This window comes from Carcharhinus amblyrhynchos, chromosome 24, assembly GCF_965287045.1.
Source record: "Carcharhinus amblyrhynchos chromosome 24, sCarAmb.v2.hapA, whole genome shotgun sequence".
NCBI lineage: Eukaryota > Metazoa > Chordata > Chondrichthyes > Carcharhiniformes > Carcharhinidae > Carcharhinus > Carcharhinus amblyrhynchos.
In genome coordinates, this window is record NC_137347.1 from 10975186 (window position 1) to 10996428 (window position 21243).

Below are 21243 nucleotides of genomic sequence, written 5' to 3' on the forward strand. Positions count from 1 at the left end.
CCCATTGCCTGCCCCACTCCCCATGTAGCGTCTGCCCATTATACAACTCCTTACTTTATAAACTGGGTCCAGTGTCTGTACATTCCGGCTCTGCAACAGAGGGAAATGTCAGTTACACTTAATGAGCAGAACCGTCACGATCTGCACTCCACCGATTGACATAACGCTTCATGGGGCAGAGTGGAGGTTGCGGGCGTCGCACTTTGGACACACAGCTACAGTATCAATTTAAGGATGGGTTCTGCGCCCAGCAACATAACTTCCTGTCAAGCCAGCTTTGCAGCACACTGAAGAAGTTAACAGAGGCTAAACGCAGAGCTGGGTGTTACTGCCCAGTGGTATCATTGTCGCTCCATCAACCCGTTAATGCGAGGATTTAAACCACGATCAAAGAGTGTGGGTGACCTTTCTCCCTGCCTTTCTGCTCTGGAACCAGAGTTGCGGCGCCGACAGTTGAACAAGTTCAGTTCTACAATTTCATGTGTTCACTGCGTACATTTCCGACGGAACAAACAGTTGAATACGTTCGCGGACACAGAAATCCCAATATCAATCCACAGGACTAATAAACGATGTTTGTGTGCAAATGGAGGCTGGCGAATACTGGACTGTACATGTGTCAGCCACAAAATTGGTTCAGCCATACACAAATACATACACACACATGGCATATATACACACACACCTTCATGGATATATACGCAAACACACACACATATAATGCACAGACATACACAAATTCATATACATAACATATATACACATATACACACAGATATATACGCAAACACACATACGTATTTACATACACTCATCACATATGCATACACTCACACATATATAGATATATACACAAACATACACACATATACATAACATGTCTACACACATACATACGCACTCATACACACATACATACACAGCCATGCACATATCCACACACATCATATGCGCACATGTTGACATATACACAAATGCGCATGCGCTCATATAAACATAAACATGCACACATACATACATATATGCATATGTACACCTACATATACGTATACAGACATACACGCATTCGCATTCGTGACCTACCCCTACCTCCCCCCAACACACACACATGTCAAAATAACAGATAATATTCCAATTTCACCAAGCTTGCGTTTTATGTTAAGTTGTATTTTTGACTTAATTGCTATAATTTTAGAATGATTTTATTGCAGGATCTCCTGTCTGAATTGGTACAATCTGGTTGACAATGTCTGTCTGAATGTTTTACACAGTGTTTGCTAAATTTCGGTATGAATTCCTTTCCGTGTTCAACTCTCCTACTTGTCACAGGGCACTGTATTCATTGTAATGACCAGCCAAGGGTTGAGAGAGGGTTTGAGCCTCCACCGGCCCATTCCCTCTCTCCCTGTTCTCTCTCCTTTCTGGGATTTGAGGCCAGTTTCAGATGGCGTGTTACCAACTGAGATGTAAAGACAGCGGCAAAGAGCTACAGGTAAATTAGTGCCGGGAGAGGAAGAAGGATCGGGATACTTAGATCGCGGGAGGTCTGTTAAGGGATCTCGATCTACAACTTCAACACATCCATGTGCTGGTGCTGGCGGACTGAATGATTTTTGCAGGATTTGGGGTCCTCAGTTTGCCCGTGTCCACTTCAAGCTCTTAATATTTCAAAACTCTCCGCTGTAACCCACTCAGCTTCTGACAAAGAAATACATTCTCTCCCGGGATGTTTTCTGTTTAGATTCTGTTGAAAGATCAGCCGTTCCAATTGACAGGTATCCAATTCTTGACAATTTCCTAAATAATTCTGCGAACTTTTCCAGCGCCTGCACGAGCCGATTTCGGGACAGAATCGTTGGAATGTATCAAAAAGCTGGGAGATTAATGCCACAATGGAAATAAGTGAGCCAGCGTTAATGCAATGGAGTGAAATCATGATGCAAGCATTTGTATGTTTGTGTGCGTATATGTATGTTACATGAGTATGTTTATGTGTATGTGCGTATATGAATGTGCGTATATGTGATGTGTGAATGTCTATGTATGCGTACGCATGTGTACGCATGTGTGCATGAGTGTGTTTGGCTGTGCGTCTCCCTTTGTATACCTGTGTGGCTGTGCGAATGTATGTATATCTGTGTTAATGTGTGCATGCCTGTGTGTGTCTGAGGGTGTATAGCTGCGCATGTGTCTGTGTGTGCGTGTCAGTATGCATATACATGTATATTTGTTGAGGTGTGCGTGCTTCTGTATATTCTATATATAAGTGGGTTTTGAGACATGTGTGTATGTATGTGTGTGTGTCCCCATGTGTGTGTATGTGTGTGTGTGTGTGTTGTGAAAATGTTTAAATCGCCATCATAAACTTGCAGACACAGAGCCGGCAGGGAGTCGTGAGTCCAGGATTAGCGAGAGTAAAATTCATTAAAGCTTGGCTATCAGAGAATTCTGCGTTTTAGCATTTGTCTTTCAGCCTTTATGAATGGATAAGCTGGGTGTGGAAGATATATTCTCCTTTAAAATAATTAGGACTATAAATTCTAGCGAAGCGAATTAATTTCTTGGTTTGATGTACATTCAGACTTCTATCTATGGGATGTTCCCAGTCTCTTTCCTGTAATGTAGGGAGATAGGATTTCGATTTAAAAAGAACGCCCGCATTGTTTTCTGCAGGGTTAGGAAGAGAACAACTTTAGATTTAAAATGTTCCTGTGTCTATGAATATCCAAAGGTACAGTCAACCCTTCCTGCGGAGAAGGGCTTCCTGTTCATTTACATCGTTACGACTTATTTGCACAGAATGAAGGATGGAGAGGGAACCTGCACGCGACTTTATTCAGCAAAGTTCTTCCTTTGACACCATCGAGCCACTTGCTGGATCCACCCCCCACCCCGGGAGTGGCCACCCTCCAGACCCTACCCCAACTGCGCCCAATTCGTGTGCAAAAGTCTTGACACTGGGTGTTGGCAGGAATCAGAGGTGAATCACATCAGACCCTGCACAAACTCAACACACACACACACACACACACACACACATACAATCTGACTCCAATATTCCCCCGCTCCCCAGCCTGTCAATCTTTCCAGTCCGAGAGGGTAAGAGCGGGCGAATCTCCTCTTCACCCAGAAAACAAGGGCAAACCACTACGGTGACTTGCCAAGCATAACCATGGGCCAACACATGGGAATCCATTGGTCCCCAATGTTCTCTTAGGATGTGGTACCTGAAGAGAGAGTGGATGGAACCGGAGGGAAACCGGGACATGTGTAACTCTTGGGCAGGCAGAGGGTGAGCTGGGGATGTGGGCGGTGAGATATAGGGGATACAGAGCGAAATCAATTAACAACTCGAGAGACGGAGAAAGAATACAATTAACGAAAGCGGGACTTGTCTTTAGATAACGTCGATTGTAAATTGGGCAGGAGAAAATGTCACCTTCTTACTAATGCAGCATTCAGCTTGGCATTGTACACTTTTCAATTCCACTGTACAAAAACATTTGATTGATTTAATTTTGAGAGTTGCGAAGTGTATCTCGGGTTTCGGGGAGAAAGATAAAGTGACAAGAAAACATTCCGACTGTATCTTCAGCATCGGAGAACATGACTGAGGAAGGGCCAATGTGATATCCCAACACCCACAAAACTGTCGTCCCTACACCATCCAAAATCTGACTGGACGAGGTACTGACCTTGCTGAGTGACCCCGAGCCGAGTGATTTTTTTAAAAAAGTAGTGTCACAAGTAGGCTTACATTAACACTGCAATTAAGTTACAGTGAAAATGCCCTAGTCGCCACATTCAGGCGCCTGTTCGGGTGCACCGAGGGAGAATTTAGTATGGCCAATGCACCTAACCAGTGGGACTGTGGGAGGAAACCAGAGCACCTAAGGGTGAAAACAGAGGAAATGGGGAGGGGTGGGGTGGATAACATTACATGGGCTGTCTGTGGCTGCCCTGCTGTCCCAAGTCCAGTGTCCAGATCTCCAGTGTCAAGCATCCTGATCAGTTCCCCCCACCACCATCCCTCCACACACACACACACACACACACACACATAACCTTCGGTACAGTCTTTGTACTTGACCCCATGGAGGCTAACCTAGGGTGACCGACTGGAATTAAACTGGACTGGGCTTGGGGTGAGGCAAATAAAGCCACTGGAAACATCAAATCCAGGAATGATCAAAAAATCCCTCCCGGAATATAACTTCATCTTGGAATTTTTAAAAAAAATCCAACTGATTTTCCAGTTTTGAAATATTAGTGTCCGAACTCTGGCCGATTAGATGCAGGAATCCGAGAAAGCAATTGATCCAAGCAATCCAGGTTAGATTTCCACCCAGTTGGAAAGTTAGCTATTTTAAATGTGCCCCTAGTCTGGTTCAAGCCGCAGTGAAATGGCTCCAAATCCAGGGGAAGCGACACCAGCGCCAGCAGAACCCCACCCCCACCCCCTCCAAAACCACCGCGTTATCATTCTGTCCGCTCAACATAGCGTTATTGACCCTGGAGTAGTATTTCCGCCGGGTGGAAGGGACTTTGGGAGTTGGATGACGCGGATTTACATCTGAGAGAATCTAATTGCCTTGTGTTAGAATCAGTGGGGAGACGGAGAGAGAGAAATAAAAGCTGGAATACCCCAAAATGTGTAGGTTAGGTGGATTGGCCATGGTAAATTGCCCCTCAATGTCCAAAGATGTTTAGGTTGAGGAGGGATTAGTGAGGTAAATGCGTGGAGCTACGGGGATAAGATGTTCTGTCGGGGAGTCAGTGCAATGTCGATGGGCCGAATGGCCCCCCTCTGCATTGTAGGGATTCTATGACCCGCATCAGTGACAACAGTCCGCCAGAGGCTTTGAACAACTCAAGTAGAAGCAGCTCGAGATAATAAACTTTGGAATTTCTGATAACTTCACGCTCCCGCACTCGGCTCTAATCTTGGAAGTCGATGTTTCAAATGGAATAGTTTCCTTGCCTACCACAGCGAGTATTCCAGCGATCCTGACTCCCCATTCTATGCATTTAGCCACCTAATGTGTCAATTCTAAACTGCCCATTTGTGTTTATCAGTCTGTGCATTCAGCCTGTCAATCTGAAATTTTTCGTTTGCAATCTTCAACGCTCGAGAGTCATTGCCCCTTTTCCCCCACCAGCGCTGTGTGCAGAATGTGCCCGGACAATTTATCCATCTGATTTTTACAATGCTAAACACCTTGCAAAGATTGCAGACCTGGCCAGGGACCACTACCTCTTTCACTTGGCAGGCTTGCTCACACTCACTAGCCTCCAGGCAAGCTCACTCCCTTTTCAAACCTTACGTAAGGTTGAATCTGTCCTAAATTAGGGGGCTGACTTGAAACGAAGTTTTAAATGTGATCTGGGCTCCAAGGGGATGAGTGGATGGAGAGAGACGAGCAGGAGAATGGATGGCGGAGATATACCCCACGGTTCCCATATGGATATAGTACCTACCGAGTAATAGCTCTGTTTGTTTCTTTCTGCTAATTGGAAGGAAAGGTCGGACAGACCACCTTCAAACTCCAGCGTTAGACTTTTCCAATTGTCTGCTCCATTAAGTATGTGCGTCGACTCTGCCCGGCTACAACCAAGGTCACAGTGCAGCCACCTCTGTGTGTGGGCTGGAGATTTTTGCTTTGTGAGCAGGTGGGATTTAAAAGAAAAAAATAACCCAGTCATTTCGGAATTCGAGACTTACATCCTGTCCTTTGCAATCTCCCTCACAGCTCTGCTGTTGCAAGCTAATATTTGGCGGAGGTGTAAGGGCAGGATGGTGTCTCCTGGGGAGGGGTCTTGTTGCCATTCGGGGATTATGACGACCAAATGATCAGCTCCCCCCCCCCCCCCGCCTCAAAATGATTGCAAAGCACTTTCCCCTGCCTTTGTGTTCTGTGGCATGCCCACTTAACAATATTTAAACTTCATCACTCCAGGAAAGGTAACTCTTTTATGCTCTAGAAAATGGGAGAAGCTAGCAAGATCTGATCACGAAAAAAGGCTGAACTTGTCGTATGCCCAATGCTTCAGTGGTCCCACCTGGAAGTGATGCGCCGGCTGGATCTGCAGTCTTTCCCTGGTCAGGAATGGGTGATTTCCCCTGTGTGTGTGCGCACCCTCACCCTCTTATGTCAGAGACTCTGGGACGGGGGCGGGAGGAAAAGAGTGGAGGATGTTCATAATCTCATAGCATTTATTTCCAATCTCAAGTCTGGTTCGTGCAGGACAAGGACCGCCTGTCGCTTGATAACTGCTCAAACTGGATTCGTTCCAGGTTCTATTGGTCCCCAGCGCCTCACCAAATACTAATAATGACCCATCACTGAAGTGGAATCTTAAATCAATGATAATCGCAATCAATAAGTCCCCCTGTTTGGCGAGCAATCTTAATAAGTGTGAACATCTGTACAGTTCCACATGTTAATGTCCACTCCTTCAGGGTTTTTTTTATTTCTGTGTAACTGCTCGGCGGTTCCAGATGGTGTTAAGCCACTTGTCTGAAGCTATTTGTCAACAGACACAATCGTATTGATCTCCGAGGCAGAGAGCAGTGCTGCAATCGTCTTGTCATTTACACAGAAAGCCCAGCTGCACCTCCCCCAGTCCCCCTCTCTGTCCTTTTTTTTCTCTCTGTTAACTCTCAATCGCGAGTCGGCACAGACAGGGAACAGGGAACACGAATCTACGAGACATCAGCCAACTGCAGGAGATGAAACCACACGGCTGGCGCGGGGTTGGAATATTTACTCTGCACTCATGCTCTCGGTTAGAAGTGTCTGTCTAAACTAAACACCAACACAGATAGCACTGCCGCTCCCACACCACTGCTCCCTTGTCCATCTATCATCCTGTCTACCTCTGCCTCTCTTTATCCCAGTACCTACCTGCACACTCTGGTTATAAATACATCTAATCACCAGAACTATGAATCATAAGTGTCGACAGTCCATTCCACCCATCTCTGCTATGTCCCCCCCCACACTTTTTAAACCCTGTATGTGCAATTTAGTGCAATGAGTCACTGTATCATATATTGCCACTCTTTTTTTTGCAAATGTAGATACCAGATACCCCCCTGCTGCTTGATGGTCTTGGCTCTCTGTTCATACATAATCATTCGACAGAAATTTAATCAATTTCGTATTCAATTCAAGATGTGTAACTTTAATCACTCCTGCCATTCTCCCACTTGCAGCAGTAATCACATCCACTTCGAAAGCACAAGATTAAAACGGTGCCCACCCTCTGGCTTTACAGCGGCGGGGACCAAAACCGGACGCTGGAGTTAAACTCAGAAACCATCAGTAAGGCAAGTCGAGCCTCCCAGACCTAAGTTTCTCAGTGGGAGAGAGAGAAAAAAACTTACAGAATCCTCCTGCTTTACAGAATCATTTGTACTCTTCCCGTTAATAACATGTTCCATTATTTACTCTCACTCAATCTAATGACATGAAGAGCAGAGTATCTTCAAATAACTGCCTTTATGTGTTTGTGTGTGTTTTTTTTTAGTTCAATTCTCCGTCTTGTAACTAAACAAATGTTTCAGCTTGATAATGTTGACAAAACCCTGATAGTTGGTGGGTTATCTTAAGTTGCCGCACGCACTAACTTGCCAGGTTCCATCTCTCTCAATGTTAACCCCACCACCACAATCCCAGCTCCCTCCAGAACCCTCATTCCCCGCAAACCCGGCTGAAGCTCGACAGCAAAACAGAATTGAGTCGAACTCCTGTGACAAAGGCAGGCAGAGCAAAGGGAGGAGAGTTACAGCGCAGCACCTCACAAAAACAGACAAAAAGCTCTCATGTGCAGACAGTAGTAGTCCTTACCAATGCGAATGACATGAGGCATCCCATGAGAATATCGTATCCAAAACAAGTAAAAAATAAGTCCCGTCCTGTATTCCAAAATCATGCTCAAAGTCAGGGGCAGCCAGCGATTTCTACTGGTCCAAAATGTGAACGAGCTGGATTGCATGCACGGTTCCACCGGATTCAAAGCTCTCGTCCGCCGTTGTTTCCAGAGATGAGGAGCTGGGAACAAACTGGGATATCTCTTTTTTTTGGAGGGGGATGGGGGAGGGGGGAGGAGAAAGGGGGGGGTGGGGAGGGGGGTGGGGAGCAGTACGGGTTAACACTCTTCAGGTGCCCGGAGTGATCAGTTGCCTCCCAGTGCAGTGCAGGAATCTCAACATGATGTTCACGTCTCACATCAGCTTACTCCAGTAAAAGCAGCAGAGTGGAGAGAGAGAGAGAGAGAGTGAGGCACAACTCTCTGCAAGGGATCGTGGGAGAATGAATACACCACGCTCAGTCAGAAAGTAGCCAGCACCAAACCGATCCAAACAACAAATCACTTCAAATGAGCAGCAGACACACACACACAGGGGAGAGAGAGAGAGAGAGAGGAGGGAGGAGGAGGGTAGTAGCGATTCCCAAGTTAGGAAATCAAGCAGGCGATGCAACGTGAACAGAAATGATGTTAGCAGACGCTGCCGCCGAGCACCACAGTGAGAAAACACGTGGGTTCAGCAAAATATTCACCCTTCCTGACGCCACTGGCCACTCTGTTTAATATTACTCTCCACAAAGGTCTGTGTCCATCACTTCCAAAGTGTTCAGCTCACTGATTCTGAACTTTCCAACAATTTAATAACGGGAGTCCCTCGGTGTCCAGGCACATCGATTTCATTACTGCCCCGGTTTCATACCAGTTGTGGGTGGCTTATAATTGATCCCACATCAGTTCTCCCCTCCCCAACTCCTATCCCCAGGGGTACATTACTGAAAAGCTCCATTTATTCAATTTCCAATCAATTATTTCCATGTATTCGCCCTCATTTGTTTTTTTTTAAATGCAATAAATGCATTTTTAAAATGCTTTTTAATCACAATAAGTGGCGGGGTTAGGGGGCGATAAACGTTGAGTTTCTGGCATCTTTTTTTTGGCGGGGGGGATGATTCAGATCCCAGTTATCAGGAGTGCGGTTTGTTTTTGGAGGAGTGTGGCTCTGGATTGGGGAACAAGGCAGTCCCAGTGTCACCCTGTCCTGGGACTCTGTCTGTGCCCGTGGGGAGGGGAGAGGATTTTACAATCTGTCCTTTCCACCGAAAGGACTCAGTGCCTGTGTGTGTGTGTGTGTGTGTGTGTATACACCACGATGCCAAATTGCTGAAAGAGTTCCTGCCATCTGCGCTGTAATCACTGAAGTTTTCACTTCCCTGACTCTCTGAATCGGTCATTTTTCTTGCATCTCATGCCTGCCCTGACCTTGAATTCTATCCTATCCTGCCCATTTCTAATTCTCTTCATCCCCTTTCCACCATCCTCCACCGACCCCCGACCTTCCCACCAGATCCATTTTTTTTTCCACGCATAAATATCGAAGACTTTATATTTTCCCCCCTCACTGCTCTCGGCGGTCAGTGGAACCTGGTAAGTCCCTCCTTCCACCGCCCCCCCCACCCCCATTTAGTTTCTGATTTGTTGGGGGAAGGGGTGTGGGGGGTGAATAAAGACAGCCTACGTTTTCAAAACTAAGAGAAGATTGAGTTCATTTCATTTGTGTCTGCTCCATATTCATGCCATGTGTTCAGATTTATAGACCCACCGCGCAATATAAAGAGAATCAGTGTGAAATATGAAGCCCAGCTCTCACATTACAGAGATTCATGGATTACAGTTCAGTGCTGCTCCCGAGTACAGCTCGCCCTCCTGGGCGAACACGGATTCTTGTTTCAGAGCGCCCTCTCTTGAATAAATTGCAGAGCAAACGGCGATAAAATCCACCAGACTCAGTAAAACTCACCAGTGTTGTCATAGTGCCGGCTGGAGTGCGCTTGCAGCTCCACAACTTTTACAGATGCACCATAGAAATCATCCTGTCTGGTTGTATGACACCTTGGTATAGCTCCTGCTCCGCCCAAGACCGCAAGAAACTACAAAGGGTCCTGAATGAAGCCCAGTCCATCACTCAAACCAGCCTCCAATCCAATGACAGGGGCCAGAATTTTACCACCACAGAATGGAATTCTCTGATGGTCTCGGGTGGGATTTCACGAACCTCACAGGAGCAAGTACCCAGGACACTCTCTCTTCCACCTTCTTCCATCGCGAGTCTGATGTCACGTACCAACTGACTCAAGAACAGCTTCTTCTCTGCTGCCATCAGACTTTTGAATGATTTGATTTGAATTGATTTGATTTATTATTGTCACATGTATTAACATACAGTAAAAAATATTGTTTCGTGCACGCTACATGGACAAAACATACCGTTCATAGAGAAGGAAACGAGAGAGTGCAGAATGTAATGTTACAGTCATAGCTAGGGTGCAGAAAAAGATCAACTTAACGCAAGGTAGGTCCATTCAAACATCTAACAGCAGCAGGGAAAAGCTGTTCTTGAGTATTCATGGACCCATCTTATGTTAAACTGATCTTTCTCTACACCCTAACCAATGACTGTAACACTACATTCTGCACCCTCTCCCTTCCTTCTCAATGTACGGTATGCATTGTCTGTATAACATGCAAGAAACAATACTTTTCACTGTTTACTAATACATGTGACAATAATAAATCAAATCAAATATGCTCATAGATGCTGACCCAGCTGGTAGTATTTTCACCTCTCAGTTAGGAGGGTAGAGACAAGAGCACAATATCTAGGCTGACAGCCCAGTGGAGTATTGGGAGGGAGAGATCCTCTGACCTCCCCTCAGCGTTTTTCTCGTTGGTAAGAGGTGTTATTTCACTGGAGGCAGGAGCATCTACTTCCACTGTTGTCAATAGGTTTTCCCATTGAAGCACCACATGCTACCGGGAAATGCACGGCAGTGAGCATGTCAGCAACAGGACCAGAAAATCCCATCGGCGTGAACGGCTGAAGATGCTATGCCAACAGAAATAAATTTATCTGTAGGACAATGTGCTAAGTAGAAAACCTGTCATCTGGGTCTCCGTTCAAGTGTTGCAGATTGCACATTCCCAAACCCAGGACTGTGTGCTGACGAACGCACTAAAGCTTGGGGCAGAGTTGCCTCCCAGTGCCTGCCTGCACAGAGTCGCAATGGGGAAAAGTCACGTTTTAACATAGTGCACAGTGGGGAGGGAAATTGTATAGAACCTCATCAGACCATATGACTGTACACATTAAATGTTACATGTATCACAATTGTATTGAATCACCTCAGGGTGAAACTTGATCCATGTAGACAAATTTAAATACTTTTGCACTATTTGTAATGTCCATTTTCAAATGCCTGTAATGTTCCTTTGACTGTATTGAAGCACTTCAGAGTGCAACATGATGTACGTATGTTGAATTAATATTATTGCACTTCTCCGATGGCCACTTTGAAATGTTTGCAATGTTCAGCGGCATGGTGGCACAATGGTTAGCACTGTTGCCTCACAGCATCAGGGACTCATGTTTGATTCCTAGCTTGGGTCGCTCTCTGTGTGGAGTTTGCATGTTGTCCCTGCATGGGTTTCGTCTGGGTTCTCCGGTTTCCTTGCACAGTCTGAAAGACATGTTGGTTAGGTGCATTGGCCGTGCTAAATTCTCCTTCAATGTACCTGAACAGGTATCAGAATATGGGGGCTAGGAGATTTTCACAGTAACTTCACTGCAGTGTTAAGATAAGCCTACTTGTGACTCTAATAAATAAACATTTCTTGGAAATATTTTAGGAATAAAGTATATTTTTGCAAAATAAAAATGTAAATGATCCCATGGCATAATGAAGGAGATTAGCAAAGCCCCCTCCTTTGTATCATGGCCCACTATCACCACACCATGGCCATTATCTCATGGTCGTTTGTGGGAATTTGTTCTGTGCAAATTAGCTGTTCTGTTTTCTACGTTTATAATAGTGATGACACTACAAAAGTACTTCGTTGGGTTTAAAACATTTTGGGATAGCTTGGATGGTGGAAGGCACATAGAAATGCAAATTCTTTATTTCTCTATAATCTCACCCTATCTGTTTCTCTTCGGATTCTCTTGCTGCCTGAACATAGTTGCAACTCAGTAACTGGACACAGAAGCTATTAAAATTATTGCCCGTGATGTTGCAGCTCAGACCTGCCAAGCACCACTCATTAGCAGTGACAATGACTTATTTTAGTTTTGGGAACATAACTGGTTTTGAGGGATGCCAGGTCTTGAATATAAACACAGCTCCATGTGTAATTGCCTCTGCAATCTGTGTCGCTCTAGCTGATCTTGCCTGTCACTCAAACAGCTCTTGCTATGTTGACAGTGTAGAATTGAGGACTTGCGTAATATTGAAGTGTGAGAATGTTTCTGTCAAGGATAGCTCTTGTCAGCACAAAGAGAAAGTTCACTACTACTAGTGTGATCAACTGCAAAATGTGAAGTATTGCCTATTGTATCAGCTGCGTAACTGTGCAAAAGTTGAATTTGAGAAACCAATCATTTAGACCAAAAGTCATGGGGATCAACTTTTTAAAATGTTTGAGGACTTATATTTGTATACAAGTGAAATCCAAAATAAGGCCAACACAATGGAATAAAATAAGAACCAACCACACTAAACAATTCATTTTAATTATCATTCATAATCTTCAATATCACTTTTATTAAATAAAAAATAATGCAATACGTACATGTTTAAAGCATTAATTACAGGTTCTCATTTTCATTAGTCATCATTCAATTACAATGAAATTGGACCATACATTATACATAGTTTCTTAAATTTTTGGGCTTTGATCTCTGATGAACTAGAGTTAAATTTTACGTGAAGTAGGTGAAAAATTACATTTTTATTCCATCAAAAATCAAGGGGAGGAATTTTTCCCTCCCGCCCACCATGGGAATCATAATGGGCAAGGAGCCAGACCACAGTAAGATCCATTGTCATTGGGCGGGATTTCCCAGTTTTGGGGTGAGCGTGGCTAGAGAATTCTGCCCAAGGAGTCAAATTTTACATGAGATTTTCTTTCACATGGGTGAATATGATAAGTATAAACTTTCTAATGCGAGGAATGAGGAATAATTCAGAGATTATTCGTGGGAGCTTTAGGTAATGAAACACAGAATTACTCAGAAAAAATAATGACCATCTAACCCCAAGCTTTGGATGAGCACTTGAAACATCATAACATTCAAGGATATGGGACAAGTGCTGGAAAATGGGATTATCACAACTTGAGAGATAGTTATTGTCAGTTTAGACATGATGGGCCAAAGGGCTTTTCTTGTGCTGTACAAATCTATAGGGAGTGTTGCCAGTCATGAAATATGCACACCCTCTATCGAATTGAGAACAAGGATGCCACATAAAATTGAGAGGAGAGAATCACATCTTCTCCCCTTCCTCCTGCCATTAACAAACGTGAACTTGCACGTGAAGTCTGTTATAGAATAATGGAAACTTCTGGAGTCTCCTACAATTGTACATCTGCAATATGTTATCCGTGACTAGATGCACACTATAAAACCAACATATTGCAATATATGTCCAGCATTCCACATATCAAAAAAACCCTGACATTCATTCCATCATGGATCAGCTTTTAATTTACTTTGCTTTACTAAATATATTGTTCAAACTTTTAAAAGGTTAATTGAAAAGCTACATATTTATTTTTTCTCACAATTGAATAATCAGAAAATATAAATCCTAAATGAAAATGGTATATATCCAGACACATCCTGCATCACATCCCATATCTTTCTAATGTACTTAATGATAGGGGAATTGATTGCAGATAACTTTTTTTGCTGCTAATTATTTCCCAATTTGGCTTATCGATCTCTAAATAAGAGATAAAATCTGTATAGAATTATCTCGCTGACACAACACACCTTATTGATGTGGATTAGGAAAACCCTTAACAATCATGCTTAAAAAGAAGACATTTTGGGTGGGAAAATCACCTCCTTCATCTCATGTTCTCACCTGTATCCTGAAGAATAATTGAAATTGGATTACTTTTACTGTACAGTGCTTTTTATGAAATAATTATGTTTTGCATTGTGGCCTTAAAGATCCAAAGTTCCACATTCGTAGTATATTGAGTATTTTTTAGTTTAATCATTCGTAGAATCATAGAATCACTACAGTGCAGAAGAGTCCATTTGACCCATCAAGTCTGCATCTCTGAGTATCTTATCTGGGCCCTCTTCCTCATTCTATCCCTGTAACTATACTTTTTCCATGGCTAATCTATGTAACGTACAGATCTTGGGACATTCTCTCTTTAAAAATCAAAAAATGGTGCAACAGGAGATGAATGTGCATGTTTTTGTATGTGTGGAACTGTGTGTGATTTTACATGTGATATATGGTTGATACTATATAAAATACATCATGTAAGATATACAATATATCAACACATATATAGAGACATCTCCTGTTTGATTTTATACTCATTATCTTGCATGCTTTCTACCTGAACATTAAAAGAGGTAAGTTCATAGCTGCAGTTATCTCTTTCCAAACTACAATTACTCTTTTGAAACAGGCCCACGTTCAGTCCTGTGACAGATTATGAGAAGCTTTACATGGTAAATATCCTGTGGTAGTTTATAGCTTGCCAATGTTTTGAGGAGTTTTTAAAATGCTGCACTGTGCCTTGTTTCCAGGGGATTGGCTGTCTTTCTCAGGAAGAAGGAAAGCACCGAATATAAGTTAATTTTTTTTATTATTGTCACAAGTAGGCTTATATTAAAAATGCAATGAAGTTACTGTGACATTCTCTGGTGTCTGTTCGGGTACACTGAGGGAGAATTTAGCATGGCCAATGCACCTAACCAGGATGTGTTTCAGTCTGTAAGAGGAAACTGGAGCACCCGGAGGAAACTCATGCAGACATGGGGAGAACATGCAGACTCAGCACAGACAGTGACCCAAGCCAGGAATCGGACCTGGGTCTCTGGCGCTGTGAGGCAGCAGTGTGAACCATTGTGTCACCATGCCATCCACATATACAAAATAGTCTGGAGGTCCCAGTATGAAATAAATCTTCTTTCTTTATGTCTGTTTTCTGGTGATGGTCTCTTCCATTAAGACAGTAACAGAAAAAAAAACACTGGGCTGGGTTTCACAGACAAAGAGAGGGAAAGTGGGTAGGGAGATTGAATTGTTCACCAACCCACACACCCTGAATCCCATGTTGCAAGTGTTAGTTGGCTGCCGACATACCCAAAATGGTTGCCTGGCATTGCCAGAAGATTAAGCAAGCTGAGAGTGGAACCTTTGCATCTTGGTGGGAGGAAGCCCCACTTTGAAGAGCTGCTAGCCAATGCAGAGCTCCCAATCCAGGAGCCAGGCAAATCCATTGGTTTTTGGATGGGTAGGGATTGGACAGCCTCAGAGGTCAGTGGGTGTGACGGGATTGGGACAGGCATGCTTTGAAGGTCAGGTGAGAAGGAACAAAAGGGAGGGACAAAATCTTGGGAAGGAGGGGCAAGGGCCCAAAATGCATGCAGGGTACACCTTAAAAGATATTCCACCTCCCCTGCCCCCACCATCTCCCCCAATCCTTTTAACCATAAGTCTAAACCTTCCAACCACATTATGACATGGGCAGCATATTATTCAGGTTAATTGGTAACAGGATTAATTAATCGTTAACTACTTTGTTATAAAGAGCAGGCAAGCTGCTGATTTTGCTGCAGTATTATAGAGACAGCCCAGAGGTGGCCAAGAAGGTGGTGAACTTGTCACATTCTGTATTTTCCATGTTCTCTGCCTCCCCATCCTGCACCGAAAACATGGACAGAGGAGAGCCATGAAATCCAACCATTGTACATGCTGGAAAACTGAACTGAAAACAAAGATTGATGTAAATCAGTTGGAGAGTGTTACAGAACAAAGAGATCTAGGGATACATGTTCATAGCTCCTTGAAAGTGGCATCACAGGTGGGCAGAGTGGTGAAGAAGGCAGTCGGCATGCTTGGTTTCATCGGTCAGAACATTGAATACAGGAGTTGGGATGTCTTGTACAAGACATTGGTAAGGCCACACTTGGAATACTGTGTGCAATTCTGGTCATCCTATTATAGAAAGGATATTATTAAACTAGAAAGAGTGCAGAAAAGATTTACTAGGATGCTACCAGGACTTAATGGATTGAGCTATAAGGAAAGGCTGGATAGACTGGGACTTTTTTCTCTGGAACGTAGGAGGCTGAGGGGTGATCTTATAGAGGTGTATGAAATAATAAGGGGCACAGATCAGCTAGATAGTCAATATCTTTTCCCAAAGATAGGGGACTCTAAAACAAGAGGGCATAGGTTTAAGGTGAGACAAGAGAGATACAAAAGTGTCCAGAGGGATAATTTTTTCACACAGATGGTGATAAATGTCTGGATCAAGCTGCAAGAGGTAGTAATAGAGGTGAGTACAATTTTGTCTTTTAAAAAGTATTTAGACAGTTACATGGGTAAGATGAGTATAGAGGGATATGGGCCGAATGTGGGTAATTGGGATTATAAAAAGGGTGGCATGGACAAGTTGGACCGAAGGGCCTATTTCCATGCTGTAAACCTCTATGACTCCATAACTTTAAATGATCAGCAGGTCAGGCAGTATTGGTGGAGAGTGAAGCAGAATTAACATTTCAGGTTGACGACTTTTCATCTGAACTGTAAGATGACTGAGATGTCAGAACTGTTAAGCAAGTTACAGAGATAGGGAAATGATGCAAGGGGAGGAAAGAACAAAAAGGAATGCTCTGTAATAGGAGAGAAGGGTGATGTGATTATACAACACCAGGGATGTTGGTGCAATGGAACAGGCAAATGTTGGTCCAGAGGAGGTATTAGTGGAACATAAGAACATAAGAACTGAGAGCAGGAATAGGCAATTTAGCCCTTCCAGCCTGCTCTGCCATTCAACCCAGTCACGGCTAATCTCTTCTCGGCCTTAACTCACTTCCATGCCCTCTCCCCATAACCCTTCAAATCCATTGCTAATTAAAAATCTGTGTCGCCTCCTTAAATTTACTCAGTCCCAGCATCTACCACACTCTAATTTGATCTGATTTATTATTGTCAACTGTATTTATATACAGTGAAAAGTATTGTTTGTTGTGTGCTATATGGACAAAGCATACAGGACATAGAGCAGAAAAGGAAAGAGTGCTAGATGTAGTGTTATAGCCATAGTTACAGTATTGAGAAAGATCAACTTAATAAAATGTAGGTCCATTCTAAAGTCTGAGGAAGCAGGAAAGAAGCTGTTCTTGAGTTGGTTGGTACTTGACCTCAAACTTTTGTATCTTCTTGATGGAAGAAGGTGGAAGGAAATATGTCTGGGGTGTGTGGTGTCCTTGATTATGTTAGCTGCTTTTCTGAGACAGAGGAAAGTGTAGACAGAGTCAATGAATGAGATGCTGGTTTGCACTGACGGACTGAGCTTTGCTCACAACTCGTTGTAGTTTCTTGCGTTCTTGGACAGAGCAGGAGCCATACCAAGCTGTGATACAACCAGAAAGCATGCTTTCTATGGTGCATATGTAAAAGTTGGTGAGAGTTGTAGTGGCTATGCCAAATTTCCTTTGTCTCCTTGAAAAGTCGAGGCATTGGTAGACTTCCTTGTCCATAGCCTCGGCGTGGAGGGATCAGAACAGGTTGTTGGTGATCTGGACATTTAGAAACTTGATGTTCTTGACCATTTCCACTTTGTCCTCATTGATGTCGACAGGTGCATGTCCTCTACTAGGCTTCCTGTAGTTGATGACTATATCCTTTGTTTTGTTGACATTGTGGGAGAGATTATTATTGTCACAAGAGTTCACCAGTTTCTCTATCTCTTTCCTATACTCCATCTCATTGTTGTTTGAGGTCCAACTCACTACGGTGGTGTCGTCAGCAAACTTGAAAATCAAGTTGGATGGGAGTTTGGCCACAAGTCATAAGTGTATAAGGACTATAAGGAGGGGCTGAGGACACAGCCTCATGGGATACTGGTGTTGACGATGGTCGTGGAGGAGGTGTTGTTGCCTATCTTTATTGATTGTGGTCTGTGGGTTAGGAAATCTAGGATCCAGTCATAAAGAGAGGAGCCAAGACCCAGGCCATGGAGTTTGGAGATGAGGTTTCCTCAGATTCCATAGTTTCATTACCTTTTGAGAGAAGTAATTTTTCCTTATCTCTGTTTTAAATCTGCTACTTTTTTTCTTAAACCTAGACTTGTCATTCTAGGCTGCCCGCAAAGAGGAAACATTCTTTCTATATCTGCTCTATCAATCCACCTTATCATCTTATATACCTCAATTAGGTCTCCTCTCATTCTTTTAAACTCTAGAGAGTATTGGCCTAAACAGCTCAATCTCTCTTCATAATACAAACCTCTCATTTCTGAAATCAATCTACTGGCCAACAGAATTATTGCCAGCACTCAGAGTCCAGAAGAAAATGGGAGCCAGACATCAAAGAATTAAACTAAAATGTTCAAGTTTTGTTACTGACCCTATGATTTTATTCCTGGTTTGCCCTCTGCAGTGTCCAGATTTATCTTCAATTGCTGGAGACTTCAGGATAATCCTGAAGCTGATTCTCGGTGAACCCCCCATCCTGAAAGTATGTGAACTGTTTTCCTGGGATGTGAAGCCCTTTGAAGCGTTAACCTCCTTTAGTGTTGGCTTGACATCAGAAAGGAAGAGAAATTTCTAAGTTAGCTGAGGGCTACATAATCTTTAATTCCCATTTCTCTGCACTGCTACTTAGGGTAGAGGTAACCAGGAGGCATGGTGTGTTGTCTATTTTATGCAAAAAGCCTTTATTCATTGACATGGAGCACTGGATATTGCAATTGTTGCAGGCTTCTGAGCCTCATTATTTCAGAGTGTTCTTAAGTACTGGTGAAAAATTAATTGCTCCTCCACATTGCCACTTCTTTTGACGGACAGGGGCGGCACAGTGTCACTGCTGCTGCCTCAGAGTGCCAGGAACTCGGGTTCGATTCCTGGCTTGGGTCACTGTCTGCATGAAGTCTGTACGTTCTCCCTGTGTCCTCATGGATTTTCGCTGGATCCTCCAATTTCTTCTTACAGTCTAAAAAAATGTGTTGGTTAGGTGCACCGGCCATGCTAAATTCCCCCTCAGTGTACCCGAACAGGTGCCAGAGTGTGGTGAGTGGGGGATTTTTATGGTAACTTCATTGTGATGAAGGCTAATATACCACTAGCCTTCCTGGTTGCTTGTTGTACCTGCATGTTAGTTTTCAGTGACATGTTGATTGGGACACTCAGGTGCCTTTGTACGTCTACACTTCATAACCTGTTAACAGATACAAAATACTCAGCACTTCTGTTTCTCCTACCAAAATGGATAACCACACATCTTTTCACGTTATATTCGATTTGCCATGCTCTTGACCACTCACTGAGTCTGTCAGGCTCCCTAGAAGCTGCTTTGCATCTTTCTCACAACACACAGCCTTGTGTCATTCACAAACTTGGAAATATTACATCTGGTCCACACAACCGAATCATTGATGTATATTGTGTACAGCTGGGGCCCAAGAACTGATCCTTGAAGTACCTGACACATTATGAACTGCCAGGACCCATTTATTCCTGATTTCCATCTGTTAATCAATCCTTATTCCATAACAGTTTATTACCTGCCGTCACATGTGTTTTAATTCTGTGAATCGGCCATCTGAGTGGAAGTTTATCAAAAACCTTCTGAAAATCAAACCATACTACATTCGCCAACTCCCCTTTCTCAATTCCATTAGTAACATCCTCAAAAGACTCCAGTAGGCTCATCAAACATGAATTCCCATTTATAAATTCAAACACCCAATCAAATCATCATTATCTAAGTGTCCATTTATCACATCCTTTTAACAGATTTCAGCATTTTCACCACCACTGATGTAAAGCTAATAGGTCTGTAGTTCCCTATTTTTCTCTCCCTCCCTTCTTAAATAGTGGGGTGACATTTGTAAACTTCCGATCTGTAAAAACCATACCAGAGTGTGTAGAATTTTGGAAGATGACCACCAATGAATCCACTATCTCCATAGCAACATCTTTCAACATTCGGGGATGTAGAACATTATATCTTGGGGACCCATTCACCTTCAGTCCCCTTCATTTCTCCAATCTAACCTCTTGCTGATATTAATTTCTTTCAATTCCTTATTGTATGAGTCACTTGGATCTCTAATTCTGGGAAATTTCTTCTACCTTCCTCAGTGAAGGCAGACACAAAGTTATCATTTTGTTTCTCTGCCATTTCTTTATTCTCCATTATGAATTTTTCCTGACTCTGCTGTTAATGCACCCACATTTGTCTTAGCTAAATGTTTCTTTTTCCATACTTATTGAAGCTTTTACAGCCTGCTTTTATGTTTTTTGCCAGTTTACAGTCATATCCTACTTTCCCTTCCTTCGTCAGTTCCTTGGTCCTGCTTTTCTGTATACTTAAATGCCAAAGTTTTACTACCTCGTTTGGGCGAGGCTCGTAAAATCCCGCCCAGGGCCAAAGGAGAATTCCACTCTGCGAGCCACGTGCGTCCCGATTACGGGCCAGGCAAAGCGGTAAAATGCTGACCAAAATCTCCCAATCCTCAGGTTTACTCCTATTTCTGGCAACTTTTCTTTTAATCTTATGCAATCCTTAAACTCCATGGCTGCCTGACTTTCCTTTACGGGTTTTTAAGAACATAGAACACTAACAGCACAAACAGGCCCTTCGGCCCACAAGTTGCGCCGATCATATCCATACCTACCAGGCCTATCTATAACCCTCAATCCCATTAAATCCCATGTACTCATCCAGAAGTCTCTTAAAAGACCCCAACGAGTTTGCCTCCACCACCACCGACGGCAGCCGATTCCACTCACCCACCACCCTCTGAGTGAAAAACTTACCCCTGACTTACCTACTTTCATCTCCTGATTAATATACCATGTTTTTGTGCCTTGAAGGAATGTCTTATTTCTGTAAACTATGCAATCATTCTTCAAAGACTATCTATTGCATGTGTATGGTCACACCTTTTAATCTATTTTCCCACCTCAGCCAATTTGTCCCTCATGCCTTCATAATTTCCTTTGTTCAAAATTAATACCCTGGCCTCAGATTGAATTACCTCACGTTCAGACAGATGCAAAGCTCTGTCATATTATGGGCACTCATCCCCTAAAGGTTATTTTACAGCAAGATTATTTATTGTCCCTTTCTCAAATTACAACAGTAGACCAGAGATAGCTGTTCACTAGTCGGTTCC

The 21243-nt window shown here is 43.3% G+C and overlaps 1 protein-coding gene across 1 annotated transcript in view; it reads right to left on the minus strand.

Moving 5' to 3' along the window:
• The window catches only part of LOC145358010 (glutamate receptor ionotropic, kainate 3-like), a 475535-nt gene extending 467515 nt beyond the window's left edge, over positions 1-8020 (minus strand). Inside the window, exon 1 of the mRNA XM_080211688.1 lies at positions 7851-8020. Within this exon, the coding sequence (XP_080067814.1) occupies positions 7851-7998 (148 nt within the window). The 5' untranslated portion in view covers positions 7999-8020. The remainder of the gene's footprint in view (positions 1-7850) is intronic.
• Positions 8021-21243: the final 13223 nt, after the last annotated feature.